General features: G+C 39.8%; 1 protein-coding gene across 2 annotated transcripts in view; it reads right to left on the bottom strand.

Annotated features, from left to right (window-relative positions):
• ADGRD1 (adhesion G protein-coupled receptor D1) overlaps positions 1 to 13,661 on the bottom strand; it is a 131,839-nt gene extending 118,178 nt beyond the window's left edge. The window contains exons 1-6 of one of the 2 annotated variants that reach the window (XM_050318689.1): positions 12,948 to 13,661; positions 12,815 to 12,851; positions 8,854 to 8,937; positions 5,495 to 5,590; positions 3,844 to 3,966; positions 18 to 197 (exon numbers count right to left, since the gene is read on the bottom strand). In XM_050318689.1, the coding sequence (XP_050174646.1) occupies positions 18 to 197; positions 3,844 to 3,966; positions 5,495 to 5,590; positions 8,854 to 8,937; positions 12,815 to 12,851; positions 12,948 to 13,016 (589 nt within the window). In that variant the 5' untranslated portion in view covers positions 13,017 to 13,661. The remainder of the gene's footprint in view (positions 1 to 17; positions 198 to 3,843; positions 3,967 to 5,494; positions 5,591 to 8,853; positions 8,938 to 12,814; positions 12,852 to 12,947) is intronic. The other variant, XM_050318688.1, reaches the window with a different exon arrangement.
• Positions 13,662 to 14,506: the final 845 nt, after the last annotated feature.

Genomic DNA, 14,506 nt, shown 5'->3' with positions numbered 1-14,506 from the left:
TTAAATTATAAATTTACCTGGTGGACTAAAGCTTGCTTTCCACTTCATCATTGCATTCCCACGGGTGTAAAATTCCACTGAGCCTTCACCTTCGTTTGAACAGATTTTGAAGCCACTGGAAATTACTCGTCCACCAGAGGCAGGGAGAAACTTGGCCTGTTGGTCTTGAGTCTTCCAGAAAAAGGAAAATGTTACTCCTGATAAAAGCAAGTGAGAGGAGACTTTAATGAAAAAAAAAAAAAAAAAAGAGTGCAATTAAAAATTTCCAATATATAGAACACAGACAGTGGGAATGCTTCTGAGGACAGATCATCTGCTAGCATAAACAAGGACAGGGTTTTTAGAATCAACAACGCTCTAACAGTTTAAGCCAAATAAACATCTCTCCCTGTTTTGCATCACGTGCACACACAGGACACAGCAGCAATCATTGCCCTGAGCAGCTTCTGTCAGCTAAAGCCAAGGTTTTTTGCTCACATATCCCCATACCTTCCACCACATCCAACACCTACTTTTTTTTTGGTGTTCACCCAATACCATCACAGCCAGAATTAGTGCACTGACCATTTCCAAGCTACTGATGCACTACCAGGCTGCCCTTACTTATTGAGTAGCATTCATTGCTAATCACACTTTAATTCTTTAAGCATGCTATTACACATGTTTCCACACTTCAGTGCTCCAATAACTCCTGAAAGCAAAGAACCAGTGTAAAAGAATGGAACAGCTACACGTGCAGAGCCACAGGAAAAATTCTGAGGTCCCAACCTACACAAAAATAAAACAATTCTGCTCAAATGCAAGTGCAATCCTGCACGTGTGATTAGCTTTGTCCACAAACAATGCTGTTCAATTTATCTACTGTGCTGTAAAATGGAGGAGCTCTTCAGATTACACATCAGGAAAATATGATTTCCATGAGAGAGTGGTTTCTTTATCAAAGGTCACCTCAAAGGCTTAACTGAAACACAAGCAGCAAATCAGACCTCCCTCACACTTCAGAAGTTCTACTGGCTCTGCTGAAGAGGCTCTGCAGGCAAATACAGTTACAAAGACAATGGCTTGAATAAACAGTTCCTAAAAATGTTCACCTCAGAATTCACAGTCCAAAGTGCTAAGAGTAAAAATTTGAGTTCAGTGCAGGTTGAGGAAAAGTTTGTAAGTACGGAAGTGGAAGAGGTTTTGCCTCCAAGGATCACGGTGAATGAAGGTGGCAACCACCCTTAAGGTCACCTTATCTAAACTGCCTGCTCAAAGCAGGACCAATTTCTGAGGTAGATCTTGTGCTGAGAGCTCAGCTGGGATTTTAACATCACCCTGGATGCCTCTCTGTGTAAACCACCCCAATGCTTGGCCACCCACATCGAGGAGAAGCTTTTTTTCCTTAGATCTAACCTAAGATGTGCCCGGGTTGCCCGTCACATCTTCACTGAGCATCTCCAAGATTGTTTGGCTCCATCTGCTTCTGGAACCACCCATCAGGTAGGTGGAGGCAGCCCTAGGAATTCACATTTCTTCATGGTGTAGGGAAATGCCTCAGCCTCCCCTGCCATGTCCTACCAGCACTCATCTACCAGACTCACTCTGGCTTGTCAGCATCTCCTTTGTATCAGGGGACAGAAATGGGACACAGCCCTTCAGATGAGTGCTGAACAGAGGGGAATAATGGAATAATCACTTCACTTAACCTGCTGACTCTGCTTTTTTTTTACATATAGCCAAACTATCTGTCTGGGTGATTTTATAGTTAGCAGTTCTGAGGCCCTCCAAGCAATATGAACTTTGCCAATTTGCTACCAGATAGCCCAGGACAAGTTAATGAAGCTCTCAAACTACTATGTACATTTCTTGTTAAATCCACAGATTTTTATGTGTTTCATAATTTTATGATCAAAGATAGAAGAGTCTCAGACACTTCACTCTAGTTATCAGAAATGGTATATTTGGTACATAATATTTTTATATTTCACATGATCTTTTTATCACATAAACTTAGCAGAAAACCTAAAAATTATTGCAGAATAAATAGCTGAACAAAGTAGTATCTTTCTGTCTAACTGTTCTTTTTGTTCATTCTTTTTTTTTTTAAATTTCAACTTCACATATGTTGGCTAAATCCAGCTTCTCCCAATGTGCTCGGACTACTGGTCAAGAGAACATTCTCTTGCCTCTTTCACAAATGTTTCTTTTGACCGAAAATGCCACTCCAGTGAGCCCAAAACTGCTCACAGAAAACCATTGTTTGAGAACGACTTGAGAAAGAGCAAAGGGGGAAGGTGGGGGCAGGGAGGAAGAATGTTTTGACTTTTCAAAAGCGAGAAGAATTTGTTTTCTCCAGTAAAAATAACAGTGCTGAGATGTTAGGAAATTTAGCCCAGGAAAAAGAGGAGTGGGATTTTGGTTTCATAGGTCAGAGAATTTTGTCTGGGAAGATCCCAAGAGCGTCTCGTTCCCCTGGTTGGGTGTGCTTAACACCAGTTTCACCCCAACACAGCCGAGGCAGTCAAGGGATGTTTGAGCAACAGCAGGCTGGAATAAAATTACCTTTAATCATAAAATTACACCTTATCCTTACCACAGGTGTATTTGATTAGAAAAGACACTCCCTTTAGACAAGAGAGTGTTGGCTTTTCCCCTTTTTCTTTTATTAATGCCTGCTACAGTGATTTAGTATTTATGGTTTGTATGAGTTCTTCACATTTTGTCTACTGGACATTTCAGTGTTTTATGCTTTTAAAGTCCTTATTTGTGAGATATTTAGAGTGCTCCGGTAGTATAAAAGTACTTTATTCTCATTATTAGCTTATACTGTAGATGTTGAAACAATATGACTTCCTGATGATGTTTATTTCCCAGTGGTATGAAAAAAGGTATGAGAAGATACAGCATATATCAGAAAATCTTCCTACAGTTGGATATTGAATTACTTTTTCCAATACTCTCAGGTCACAGCCATGTACCATCTGCTCTCTGAGTGTCTCCTACTTTCATAAAAACTTCCTACACAGCTCTTGTTTTAGCAGCTCAAAAGCAATCCTATTTCAAGCAATGTTACCTGTTTGAAGAACGGCCTAAATCAATAAAAGTAAAAAAAAAAATTCAATATTAACAATGCTGCTTAAGTTTAGGGACTGCTGGAGTTTATAGAAAGCCACCATTTTCTACTGAGCTTCCATTTGCACAGACTTTTAAATCCCCGGTGAATGCTCGGTGTCAGCGACAAGGAGAATGTTTGGTTTGACACTCAGAGACAGCTTTAGCCATTTTCTGTAACCAACCCATTGTCAAACCTTGTGCCCTTCCCATTCTGCCTGTCATTTTGTGACCTAACCCAAGGAAAAGGGGAGAGGAACAGAGTGAAAAAATTTAAGTGTCAGTGAGGACAAATGGATTCCATAACACCAGAGACCTACAAATGTTGTTGTCTCTAGAGATAAACCTGAAAAACCCAAACCCATTCCCGCTAAGAGGCCACTCTGAATCTGTCTCCTAAATCTGAAGCCTGTGTTACAACTTCTCTGCTTGTCAAACTGCTGTTCTTGTAGGAATTAATCCATTTTGTTGCCACTGGTAAGATTTTGGGCACTGTAAGTTTATTTCTGGCACTCTTTGAATTAATTAGACTGTAAAACGTTTCTCTGAGTAGTTGGTGATCAGTTCTAATTTAAATTGCAGTTAGAAAAGACTAAATTTTCAGCAATCAACACTCAATTGTTTTAGAAGTAAAAAAACTATCAAGCTGGATTTTTAGTTTTCATTCCAATGAGGAAAGAAACAATGATTATTGAATTACACAATTTGACAGCAAAAGAAACGTACACAATAATTAACAAATTTGCTCACCTTCAGGTCCACAAACTTCAGGATTACTAATGCAAGAATTTTGGTAGCTTCCAAAGAAGAGAAAGGTGACTCCTTTCTTTTCAGTGACGTAAATGCCTTTGTTCACCATTCCTTCTACAATATCTAAAGGAAAAGCAAAATGTATTTTAGCATTCACATAAAACTCCCTGGAAATGTGATTTTAACAAGGCCCTTACACCTCAGATGTTTATCTTGTTCCAACTATACCTCTGCTTTTGTTGATTTTTGTGTGTTTGTTTTTCTTTAAGGTATTTTTGTTTGTTTGAGCTTGTTGGTGGTTTGTTTCTCTTTTATTTAAAATTTGTAAATATTATATCTGTCACTCAGCTCTGTGATTAAGACTGTTTGACAGAACCCATGAATAATCAATCAAAACTGTAACAGAATAGGCTTTTTTTTTTAATATTTTGAAAGGAAAAGGTTGTGATCAAAACCCACTTTTCATTAAAAAGATAATTCGATGAAATTAACTTGACAAGCTACACTAAAAAGACAGAAATACATCTCCAAGAAATCATCAAGTCCTGCCTCTAATTGACAGATAAAATTTAGCTTCTTTTCAAACTGTGTGTACTATAGAGCAAAGCAAGCATTTCTAAGTTCTTCCTGAGGCACTTCAATTAGAAGCTAATCCAGCCAGAATAAATCCCATAAGGTAATGCATTCCTGTTTCCACAGCATCTCCTTTGCCACTGATGTCACTCTTTATAATGTCCATATTGAACATATTTTATTATGTGAGAACTATGCAAATGGTCTATAAAGCAGATAAGAAAGGACTGAAACGAATTAGGGTCATCTGAAGTTCATTATTAATAGAGTTCACATTTGCCAGCGCACTTTTACTGTTAGAGAGTAAAAAAAATAGTGGGTTTAATATTCCAATATAAAAATCGTCCTTTCTGAGCAGCCCAAATGACAGTTTCACCATTTCCATCCTTCTCCTTAGGTCAGATTTTCCAACAATTTGATGTGAGTTAATACCTAAGCATAAAGTGGACAAGAGGTCATATTTCAACTGCACCTACACAGTATAAATGCTAAGGACTTAAATTAAGTGACTTTAGTGCTGTAAATGTAACTAGTTTGCAGTCTGTCAGGTTTCTGCCTGGTAAGTTGGGATTTTCTATCCTTGCTTTTATCTCCCAGTGTGTTGATGTTAAAAATAAAATAAATAAATGGACATATATATGCAGATTTTTGCTTCACTGTTTTTCTTCTTTTTGTTTAAACATCATGTGAATCAAAGTTTTCATGGCTGACAAGATCTTACTTCCAGGCTTTGCAAATTTGTTTGCATCTGTCTTTCCTAACGTGTCCTTTAAAAAATACTCCGAAACAATTAAAAATGGAGGTTTAGCCTTGAAAAACAAGAAAAAAAATCAACCTATTTATTCTTATATGTTTCCCTGAAACGTCATCTCTGTTTTTATTAAGACTAACAGAAGTTTTTTAGGTTTTGGAGGCACATCCCCCTCTCCTAATCATTCAGAGTAACCCAGGGTGTGACAAAGTGAGCACAAACCACTTGAAGCAAAACTCAGCTTTAGCTTTGAATCCAACGTTACAAGAACCATCCAAGCTTGACAAATGCAGAACAAAAACAACAACAAAAAAAGTAAATCCTCACCTACAGTTGCAGAGAAGTTAGAGTAGGCAGAGTCATTGGTATATACAAAGGTAGAGTTATGGGAGGGGAGCACAGTGAAGTTGTGGATTCTTAGAGCTGGGTGGAACAACAAAAGAAAATAAGCAAATAAGCAAAACAATGAATCAACACAATCAGTAATGAATTGACCAGTTCATATCTCTCAACTCAGCACAAAGCTCAGGTGCTGAACAGTGGCCCTTGAAATGACCCCACAGCTTCTCCCCAGGGAGCTGCAGGAACGTGAATGTCTCGTTCTTCACCTGCACAAGTGAAGCAAATCCAGCATCACCAAAACAGGGTTTTCTTCACAGTTACTGAGAAGAAAATAATATAAAAAATACAACTGCAGATGAGGGGTTCTGAAATGTACTCCTGCTGTTAAGGAACTATGCATGCATAACAAAAATCACTGCACTGGTGCAAAAGTTGTGGGCAATTCTATCCCATGTCCAGTTGTGGGCTCCCCAGTGTGAGGGAGACATGGACACACTGGAGCAAGTCCAGTGGAAGGCTGGGAATGCTGGGAACTGCTCAGCCCGGAGATCTGAGGGCTCAGGGATCTCATCAATGTGTAAAAATGCTCTATGGGAGACGTAAAAATAGTGCCAGACTCTCCTTATTTGTACCCAGTGAACAGACAAGAGGCAATGGGCACAAAATAAAATACAAGAAATTCCATCTAAACACAAGAAAAGCCCCAACTTTTTAATATCTGGCAATAAAATTTCATTCTCTAATTTTTTTTTTCTGATGTTGATAATTTAACAGTATCTTGCACGCTGTAATTTTTTTACCCTGGGCAGGCAAATAAAGCTTGATGGAAAACCCATGAAGGTAAATGGAGACATATTGATTTCAGATTGAGACCATCTGAGCTCAGAGAACAAAAAGACAAATGCTCTTAAAAGAAAAATGCACACAAACCCCTCCAGATAAAAATGCATGGAAAAATGAGGGGTCAGATGAAAAACCTGAATATGGCCACTTTTTTTTTTATTTTATTTGCTCTATTTTGAGTTGATTGTTTCCCTTCAACTGCTTCCAACTGCTGAGATAACCAAAAATTAATTTGCTGACACGCTCCCACAACACAAATGCATTGAGAGATATAAATCTGGCTTCGTGCACAATGACTTCAACAAATAAAATGGATTAACATGACGGACAGATTATGATGCTTCAAGGATTCAAGAGGAGAAACATGGAATGAAAATAACTGCATGACATGATGGGTGGAAAAACAAGAGAGACTCCAGCAATAAACAGAAGAGTTGTGTCATCAGAATGGTATCAAAAACAAGCAGATTGTCACCTGCAGTAGATTACAACAATAAAGAAAAGTTTTCTTGTGTATCAAAGTCAAATATCAGACAGATACATAAAAGCTCTGCTGGAGGCAGTTGAGATGATATCTCTGTCTTAGCAGACAGAATATGAGCAGCTGAGAACAATTTGAGCCATCCACTACAAAATTAAGGAAAGAACTCAGCATTGTCGGAATTGCTCTGCAGAGATAAAGACTTGGCTCCTGGCACCCTCTGCAAATAATAGTGTGACAAAGTCCTCCAAATCTCTTCAGCAAAGTCATGCAGCTGGCTCATTTATAAAGTTCTTTAACACCATGTCATAATAGGAGTCAAAAGAGATCGCTCTTGTGAGCCAGTCCCATTCCTGCAAGGGAAGGTTTGTAGGATCAGGAATTTCATTCTGTTCTGCTTTATCTCTGCCAAGATACTACTAAAAAGATTTATGAGTTTTGCTGAAATAATGTAATTTAACAAAATTTGAAAAACACTCTGACGTTAATTCTCATTTTTCCAAGAGCTGTATTTTATATTTATCATTTTCAAGCACTTTCAAAACATCTTTGTTGTAACAGGATTGCCAAAATAGGGCTAGATATGCAGCACTTTACCTTTTTTGAAGACTACGTGAAGTCCAGTGTCAGAAAATGACTTTAACACACTGTTAGAGAACTCACATGGTAACTTTTTATAATCCAAATTATTATTCTATTGAAGTCAATAGGAATATGCTGCCATCAGCTCCTAATAGAAGCAGAATATTGCCCAGATATATTTCTGGTCAGCCAATTCCATTCCTTTGAGAAATTTTGTGGAAAGATAGGTCAAAGTTTAAGCTAAAAATACTTGAACACCTCTGCAATAAAAGGTTTTAGATATTTATGGATCTTTTTCAGACTTAGGACCAGAGATTGCAGAGATTGATATTGCCATTTTTGTGTAATAAATAGCAATAACTTTTCACTTCTGGTAACATTTTTCACGGTAAGGTTGTAAAGGTCTCTTAAGTCCTGATTTAATCTTCTGCAGTGGTTCTTTCTGGATGAAGATATTACAGTCACAGCAGCCCCTCCTTGCACTGGGACAAAACTGCTCAGCTCAGCTGCCAGGATGGGCAGCCCTGGAAGGAAGAATCCTCATCCAGAGGAGAAAAAACAGTTCATGTGAAAATTACTGAGGGACCTTTGATTCTCCGAAAGAGGCAGAGCAGAGCTGAGCATTTCATCTGAAAGGAAAGGCCCTGCAAGGTCGTGGCTCTGCTGGTGGTGCTGCTGGAGCTCCATTAATTCCATCACCTGCACATCCCTGGAAAGCCCCACACACCCTTTCGGGTCCTGATGTGAAACGTCAGATCCAGAGAATTGCTGAATCCAGCCAGACTGCCCTTTAACATCATTCCCTCTGGGATCCTGCAGTCCTCACAACTGACTCATTCACAGTGAGTTTTGCCTTAAAACCTCTCTTGATTTTGCCTAATTGGAAAAACCGATGAATTAATACGAACTAACGCTGCAATAGCATTTTTAAGGCCATACCCAAAAGCAGATAAAAATGAGTAAGAAGTATCCAGATAAGAGCTTACACTTCTCTTTCTATAGATGCTACCAGCAATTTTTAAAAGTGCATGAGGCACCTGGGTATTTAACTCCTTCCAAAACCAGAAAGGAGACACCTGCACTGCTGGCACAGCCAAAGATCTCAGTCACTGAGCGGATTAGTGCATGCTCTGCAGGTACCAAACCCACTAATAACAATGTGATTTCAATGGCTCTTTGGATCATAAACCTTTTCTCTTTATAACCTTAACAATGCACAGGCAGCCCATAAAACCTCTGAGAATACTCCATAAAAATCAGTTCACAAATACGGTATCATTTGGACATCAGAGCACTGCAAAAAAACTAACTGAGGAAAAAATAATCTCAACTGCTGGGGCACAAAAGCTAAACCCTTTCTTTTCTCCTGCTCCTCTTTTACTTACAGACTGCCACAAATACTTATGTTATTGCCATTGTCAGTGAATCCTTTGACTACCTCCATTGGTATCCCGAAACTCATGAATTCCATCCACATCTTCCAGTGGCCAGTAATGGGAAGCTGAGGCGAGAACTTTGAACCCTTGCAAGAAACACAGTTGAGAAGATTATTAAAGAAAGGACTGTAACAAAAAAACAACAATAGGGGCGGTCAATTGGTTAAGTAAATGAAAATATTTTCTGTAAACCCAGTGTGGTGCATAAATGAGATCATAAATCAAAACAACTGCAGTAGATAAAAGCCACCTGATTAACCACTGCAGAAAACCTGCTTTTAAAACTCGACTGATTTTTGGTTTAGTTGCACTTAAAATGTGCAACAGTCTCTGACTAAATCTCTGCTTGTATCCAGCAGCCTTCATTGAAGTAACAGCTGAGGAGTCAGCCAAGAGGAATTTCTGGATTTTACTGAGATTTCAAGCCCATGGTGGGTGGTACCAAGCACTGTTCGCTCTCTATAGCAAACTAGTCCTGCTTCTGCCTCCTCCAGAGGTAACTCAGCTCTCTCCAGCTCCAGGGAGTAGGAGAAGATGCTACAGAGTTCCCAGGGGTCTTATCCTCTCATCAAAAATCCAGTGGAAAACCAGTGCAACACCTTGAGTTTATATTAATCCAAGCGCTTTTTCACCCGTGGTTGTCCCTGGGGAGACACCAGGAAGGAGCAGTACTGTGGATGAGAGCACAGGTGTCTGCACAACCATGACAGCAGAGTCCAGCCTTCCTGATGTCTCCAGACAGCTCTCAGCTCAGCAGCAGTACAGCAGAACTTCCTTTAACAGAAGGAATCTGATTTTCCTCGGGAGAAGAGCTTCCAGAATATTAAGCACCCTATGGAAGAGCACTCGCTCCTCCCCCCAAGGTACCATTAGCTATTCCTTCAGAACCTTCTCCACTGCACCAGAGCAGCTCTTGGTGGCTGATGAGAACATTTTGTTCTCTTAAATGTCCTCCTTAGCAACAGGTGGACAAGCTGACAAAGGAGAAACTTCTGCTGGATTCCACTGGCACTTTTATCTGCACAGTCTGGCTGATCAGAGGTTGAACAGATTTTAGGAGGTGTAATGACTGAAACTTAGTCAGAAGCAGGCTGACCAAAACAACCAAATTTTCTGTTAAGATAACAGCTCTATTTTAAGAGTAGAGCCCTAATAATGAGGGAAAACATGAGTTGTAACTTCTTGTTACCTTGTTAGCTGCAAGAAACCCTTTATTCTCAAAACAATCAATTCAACCAGCTGTGCTGAAATAAATTCATAATCTCCTACATCTGAGGAAGTTTTAGAAGGTTGAGACAAATATATAGAAATGTTCCTGTGAATGCAAATGAGAGTGATGTGTTTTGTTCACAGTGATGCCCCATCAACCCAGTTTGAGTTGATGTTTTCTTTGGGGTGGAGGGGGGGATCACAATGGATGACAGGGCAGAGAGAGCAAACATTTATATTACACCATATCTGTAATTCTCTGACCTACAGTCATTTCTCAATCCCAAGCAATCTTTCAAGACCCTGAGGTGAGAAGCTGATAGAGATAAGTTTGTTAAAACCCACTTCAGCTGTCATGCAGCACAGGAAAAGCTTCCCACACCTGATGTGCAAATTAAAACAAGTCACAGGCAGTGTCCTTTGACATTTGCAGACTATCCCACACCTTTCTTCACTCCTGAGACCAAAACAGCCGGCCTCTTTGAGAATTATTCTATCATTTTAATGTCCTGGACACAAACAGGATTTCTTTATCACGGATATGAAGGTGCAAAAATTTTATTTGCATCCTTAAACTGCCAAATGCACACCGTGGAGAGCAGTTTGATGGCCTCCACCCTCATGGTTTAGTGTCTGAGGTGTGACACAGGTGGCATCCTGGGATTTGGTTTTGTCATTATGTGTGCAAAGTTGATAGAATTGCTAAACATCACAGCAAGCAATTGCAGATCTGAGGAAATACAAGTAAAAGTTCTGCATCTTGTGAGGGTACACGAACTACTCAGAACTTGCTTCCAAACTCAACTATACCCAAGATATCTTACAAATGATTCATAATTGACCAGGATCTGTTATTAACCCATCTAACTAAATGTTTGCAGTTGTCACAGAGGTTTTTCCACAGAGAGGGAGCACGAGCATAAGTAGATAAGTTGGGGATATCTTCAGGGAAGTTGATAAAGTTCTGTGGTTATGCATTTCCTTTGACTGTTTGGAAGACAAAGGCAAAACTGCTAATGAAAGGACAAAGATGCTGCCAGGATAAGAGAATAATGACACAGAATAAGCACATACAAAATCCAATCTGAAATTCCAAGCAACCCCAACTCAACTAAGCCAAGCGTGACCGAGCAGACTGAGAAAAACGGGATGTAGGAACAAGACTTTTAGCATTTCTACCTTCAAAGAGCCTATTCTGGCTGCTGCAACAGAAATGAAAGTTATAAATTTCTATGGCAGTAAGAGCATCCACACAGGCTACCTGAGCTAATATTCCTCCATGTGACTTCCATCAAACTCCCAGCTCCATCTGCAGAGCACAGAACACACCTGCTGGTTCACAGTGTGCTTTTACATGCAACCATCTCTTGCTCCCATTAACATCTCCCTTTTGTATTAGGGGACAAAAAAGGATTCAAGAGAGGTGGTAGAAAAAAAAATTAGTTAGAAAAAGAGAGAAAAAGAGAAGAGAAAGCTCCTGGGAGAAAATTAGCTGATGCCAAAAAATGTGTCACAGCATGGCACGAGCATTTTAGTAGCAGCAGCATCACAACAAAGGCATTGCCATGGCTGGCATCAAACTTGTAAGAAGCAGCAATATTCTAGAGAGATTGCATTTAAAAGCTGGGAAAATGGACCCCAAAAAAAAAAAAAAAGAAAAAGGAGGGAAGGAAATACATCTACAGCTACCCTCTTCCAGCCAAAAGACCTCTGCATGCAAACACCTGTTTGCTTTGAATGCAATATCCTTCCCACAGGTGACTACACTGATTAGAACAAGATCACAGGGCTTTTTTTGCAGCCTGGTTCAAATCCAGAGAGCATCTCTTGCAGCTGTGCTTCACACACACACAGCACTCCAGAATCAGGGCTGGGTAACTCGCCCCACTTATTGCAGGAGGTTTTTTCCCCCCCCTTGTTATTCCACCAAGCCAGAAGCCAGTGATCCTCATCTATAGGGAATGGGATTGCATTTCTTGGTTTTGGGCAAAGGTGGAACAAAAGAAACTAATCAGGCTGAAGCTACTGCACTGGCAGCCAGCATGGCACTTCCACGTCCTTTGCAAGTGTTTGACTGGAAAATAATTACATATGGTTAAAACTAAAAAGCACAAAGCAACACATGAATTGGTAAAGCAGTAAAATTGTGCTTGTACACCACCATGAGGCTTGAGGTTAAACTATTTCTATAAACAGAAGAATTCTGCAGTTACAGGCACAGACCCCAAATAAGCTTTGAATAAGTTTTCTCTACATTGAAAACAGATGAGAGATCCCATAATACGTCCCGTAGCTGATTTAAAGTGAAGCTTGGAGGCTGGGAGGAGGGTAGATGACTTGAAACCATGCCAAAGCACTGCAAAGTATACAAGCTGACATATCTGACAGTAAATCATTGAACTGAAAATGCTGAACGTTGAAGGAAAAAAAAAAAAAAGGAAAATAGCCTGTGTCGAGGTCTGATTCAGAAAAACACACTCAAAAAAAGGTAATAAGCGCATATAGGGTTTTCCCACAGAGCAAATAAAAGCCATTTTCCTGCAAAAATATTTCTATGCAGAATATTCAGTAGGTGGGTTACCAAATTTAAAATGACTGGGACAGTCTGATACTTTAGGCTATTACATTTTTAATACAGAGCTGACATTCAAATGCAGGATCACAGAGGGACGAAGAGAATAAAAAAATACAAAGCAGAAAAGCAAATGAATATTTGAGCGCGCTGCCGTAAAATGTAAATAGAACATTCCTTACCTGGGTGTTTGGGTAGCTGGGAATAGTTTCCATACACCTGCACACAAAATATTACATGATGAGACATAGAGAGGCAAAACTTGCTAAGAGGAATCCAAGTATATCTCAATACTGACCATGCTCAGAACATTACCTGGTATTTCTGCTGAAATAAAATCAGCAAAGAATAATGACAACAGAGCAGGGATAATAAACTTTCCATGGTCTACTTCAGGTTAAAAGTACAACTGAAATCAAACTCCTGTAAGATTTCAATCATAAGTTTTCCTTTGCTACTTTTGGTATTGAAAAGGTCATTTTCTGTGCAGGTTCAGAAAGTCCATTCCTTCAGTGATGGTAAAATATCCTTCCAGACCCTTTGAGTAGTATTTTCCTGCTTCACACTTTGATATCTTCATTTAACTCCAAATAAATTCCCGTGATCGGAGGAGAATTAAAAGAATTAAAAGAAATCCGAAAGTTGTGCTGTGCCGTGGAAAGGAGTCAAATATTTCTGTTTCTGCTCCAAAAAACAAAAAGATCCTGCTTTCAACTTTCTTCCTAGGGTTGTCCTTTCCTTGCAATCACTTTCAGGTTGTCAGAGAGCCGGAGCCGGTCGCAGTTTTGCTCGCAAGAAAATGCACTTCCTTATAGCACATCGGGCGGAAAACCCTGCCTGTCCCCTCAGAAACTGAGCCGAAAGGAGCTGCAAACTCCTCGCTCGCCCAGCTCACGTTTGCACCTCCATCCCAGATCTTTTTGGGTGGAGAGCGAGCCTGAGTGATGTCATTATTTCTCCGCAAACTTTGTCCCATTCTGGTACTCTATTTATATCGCGCCGGTGCTGCCTCTTCTCTGGGTCCTAACACCAGCCAGCCAGGAGCAAGTGGAAACAAGTCCATGTGCTTCAGCAAACAGATAAAAGGGAGATTAGTGCTCGTAGCAATCTGCACACTTACAGAGGGACCGGAGCCAGAGCGAGCGTTCACCGTTCGAACGCTCGGGAAAAACGGAAATTTCTGGGGGAAAGCTGAGCTCTGTTTACTAAAATAACAGATTGGAGTTCAGCCTGAAGAAGCACAGCCTCTAAAAACCCCACTGATTTAAATCACACGGCGCTCTGAGGGATTGACTGTAGCACATCTGTATCCAGCAGGGGAAACTGAGGCACTCGCCCTTTCACTGGTTTGCTCAGTAAAAACCAAACCCTGGCAAAACACTTCTTAAAGTAGTTGCTACTTCGCCTTTTTTAAATAAGAATAATTACATGTAAGTATTTTTATGAATCTCCCAATTGCACTCTGAACTCTACCACAAATTGTAATCAGCATTTTACATGTAAAAGAAAAATGGTAGCTAGATCTACTTGATATTTTTCATTTATTTTGCTGTGCTATGATAAAATCTTGTTTTCAGCCCTCTCCAAGATCTTTATTTTCAGTGAAATAAACTAGAGTAATATTTCAAACAAAACTTGTTAAGCTTTCTATCCCTGTTCATCTCCCCTGCATTTCCATATCAACCCCTTCTTTATCCTCACACAACGCATCTAAAGGTGATGTAGGCAAGATCAGAGACTAAAAATCACAATCATAACATGCTAATGTGTCAGCAAAATCTGAATTATTTTATTTACTGTTTGTTTTGCCAGAAGTTGTCAACAGGTTGAATATTATTTTCAGCACCAGGTGTTTACTGATCTATAGGACAGTG

Source organism: Myiozetetes cayanensis, unplaced genomic scaffold (genome assembly GCF_022539395.1).
Source record: "Myiozetetes cayanensis isolate MyiCay16 unplaced genomic scaffold, myiCay2020 scf21, whole genome shotgun sequence".
In the NCBI taxonomy this organism is placed as follows: Eukaryota; Metazoa; Chordata; class Aves; order Passeriformes; family Tyrannidae; genus Myiozetetes; species Myiozetetes cayanensis.
Note: the sequence above shows the minus strand (reverse complement) of the source record. Positions and strands in the feature narration are given on the sequence as shown.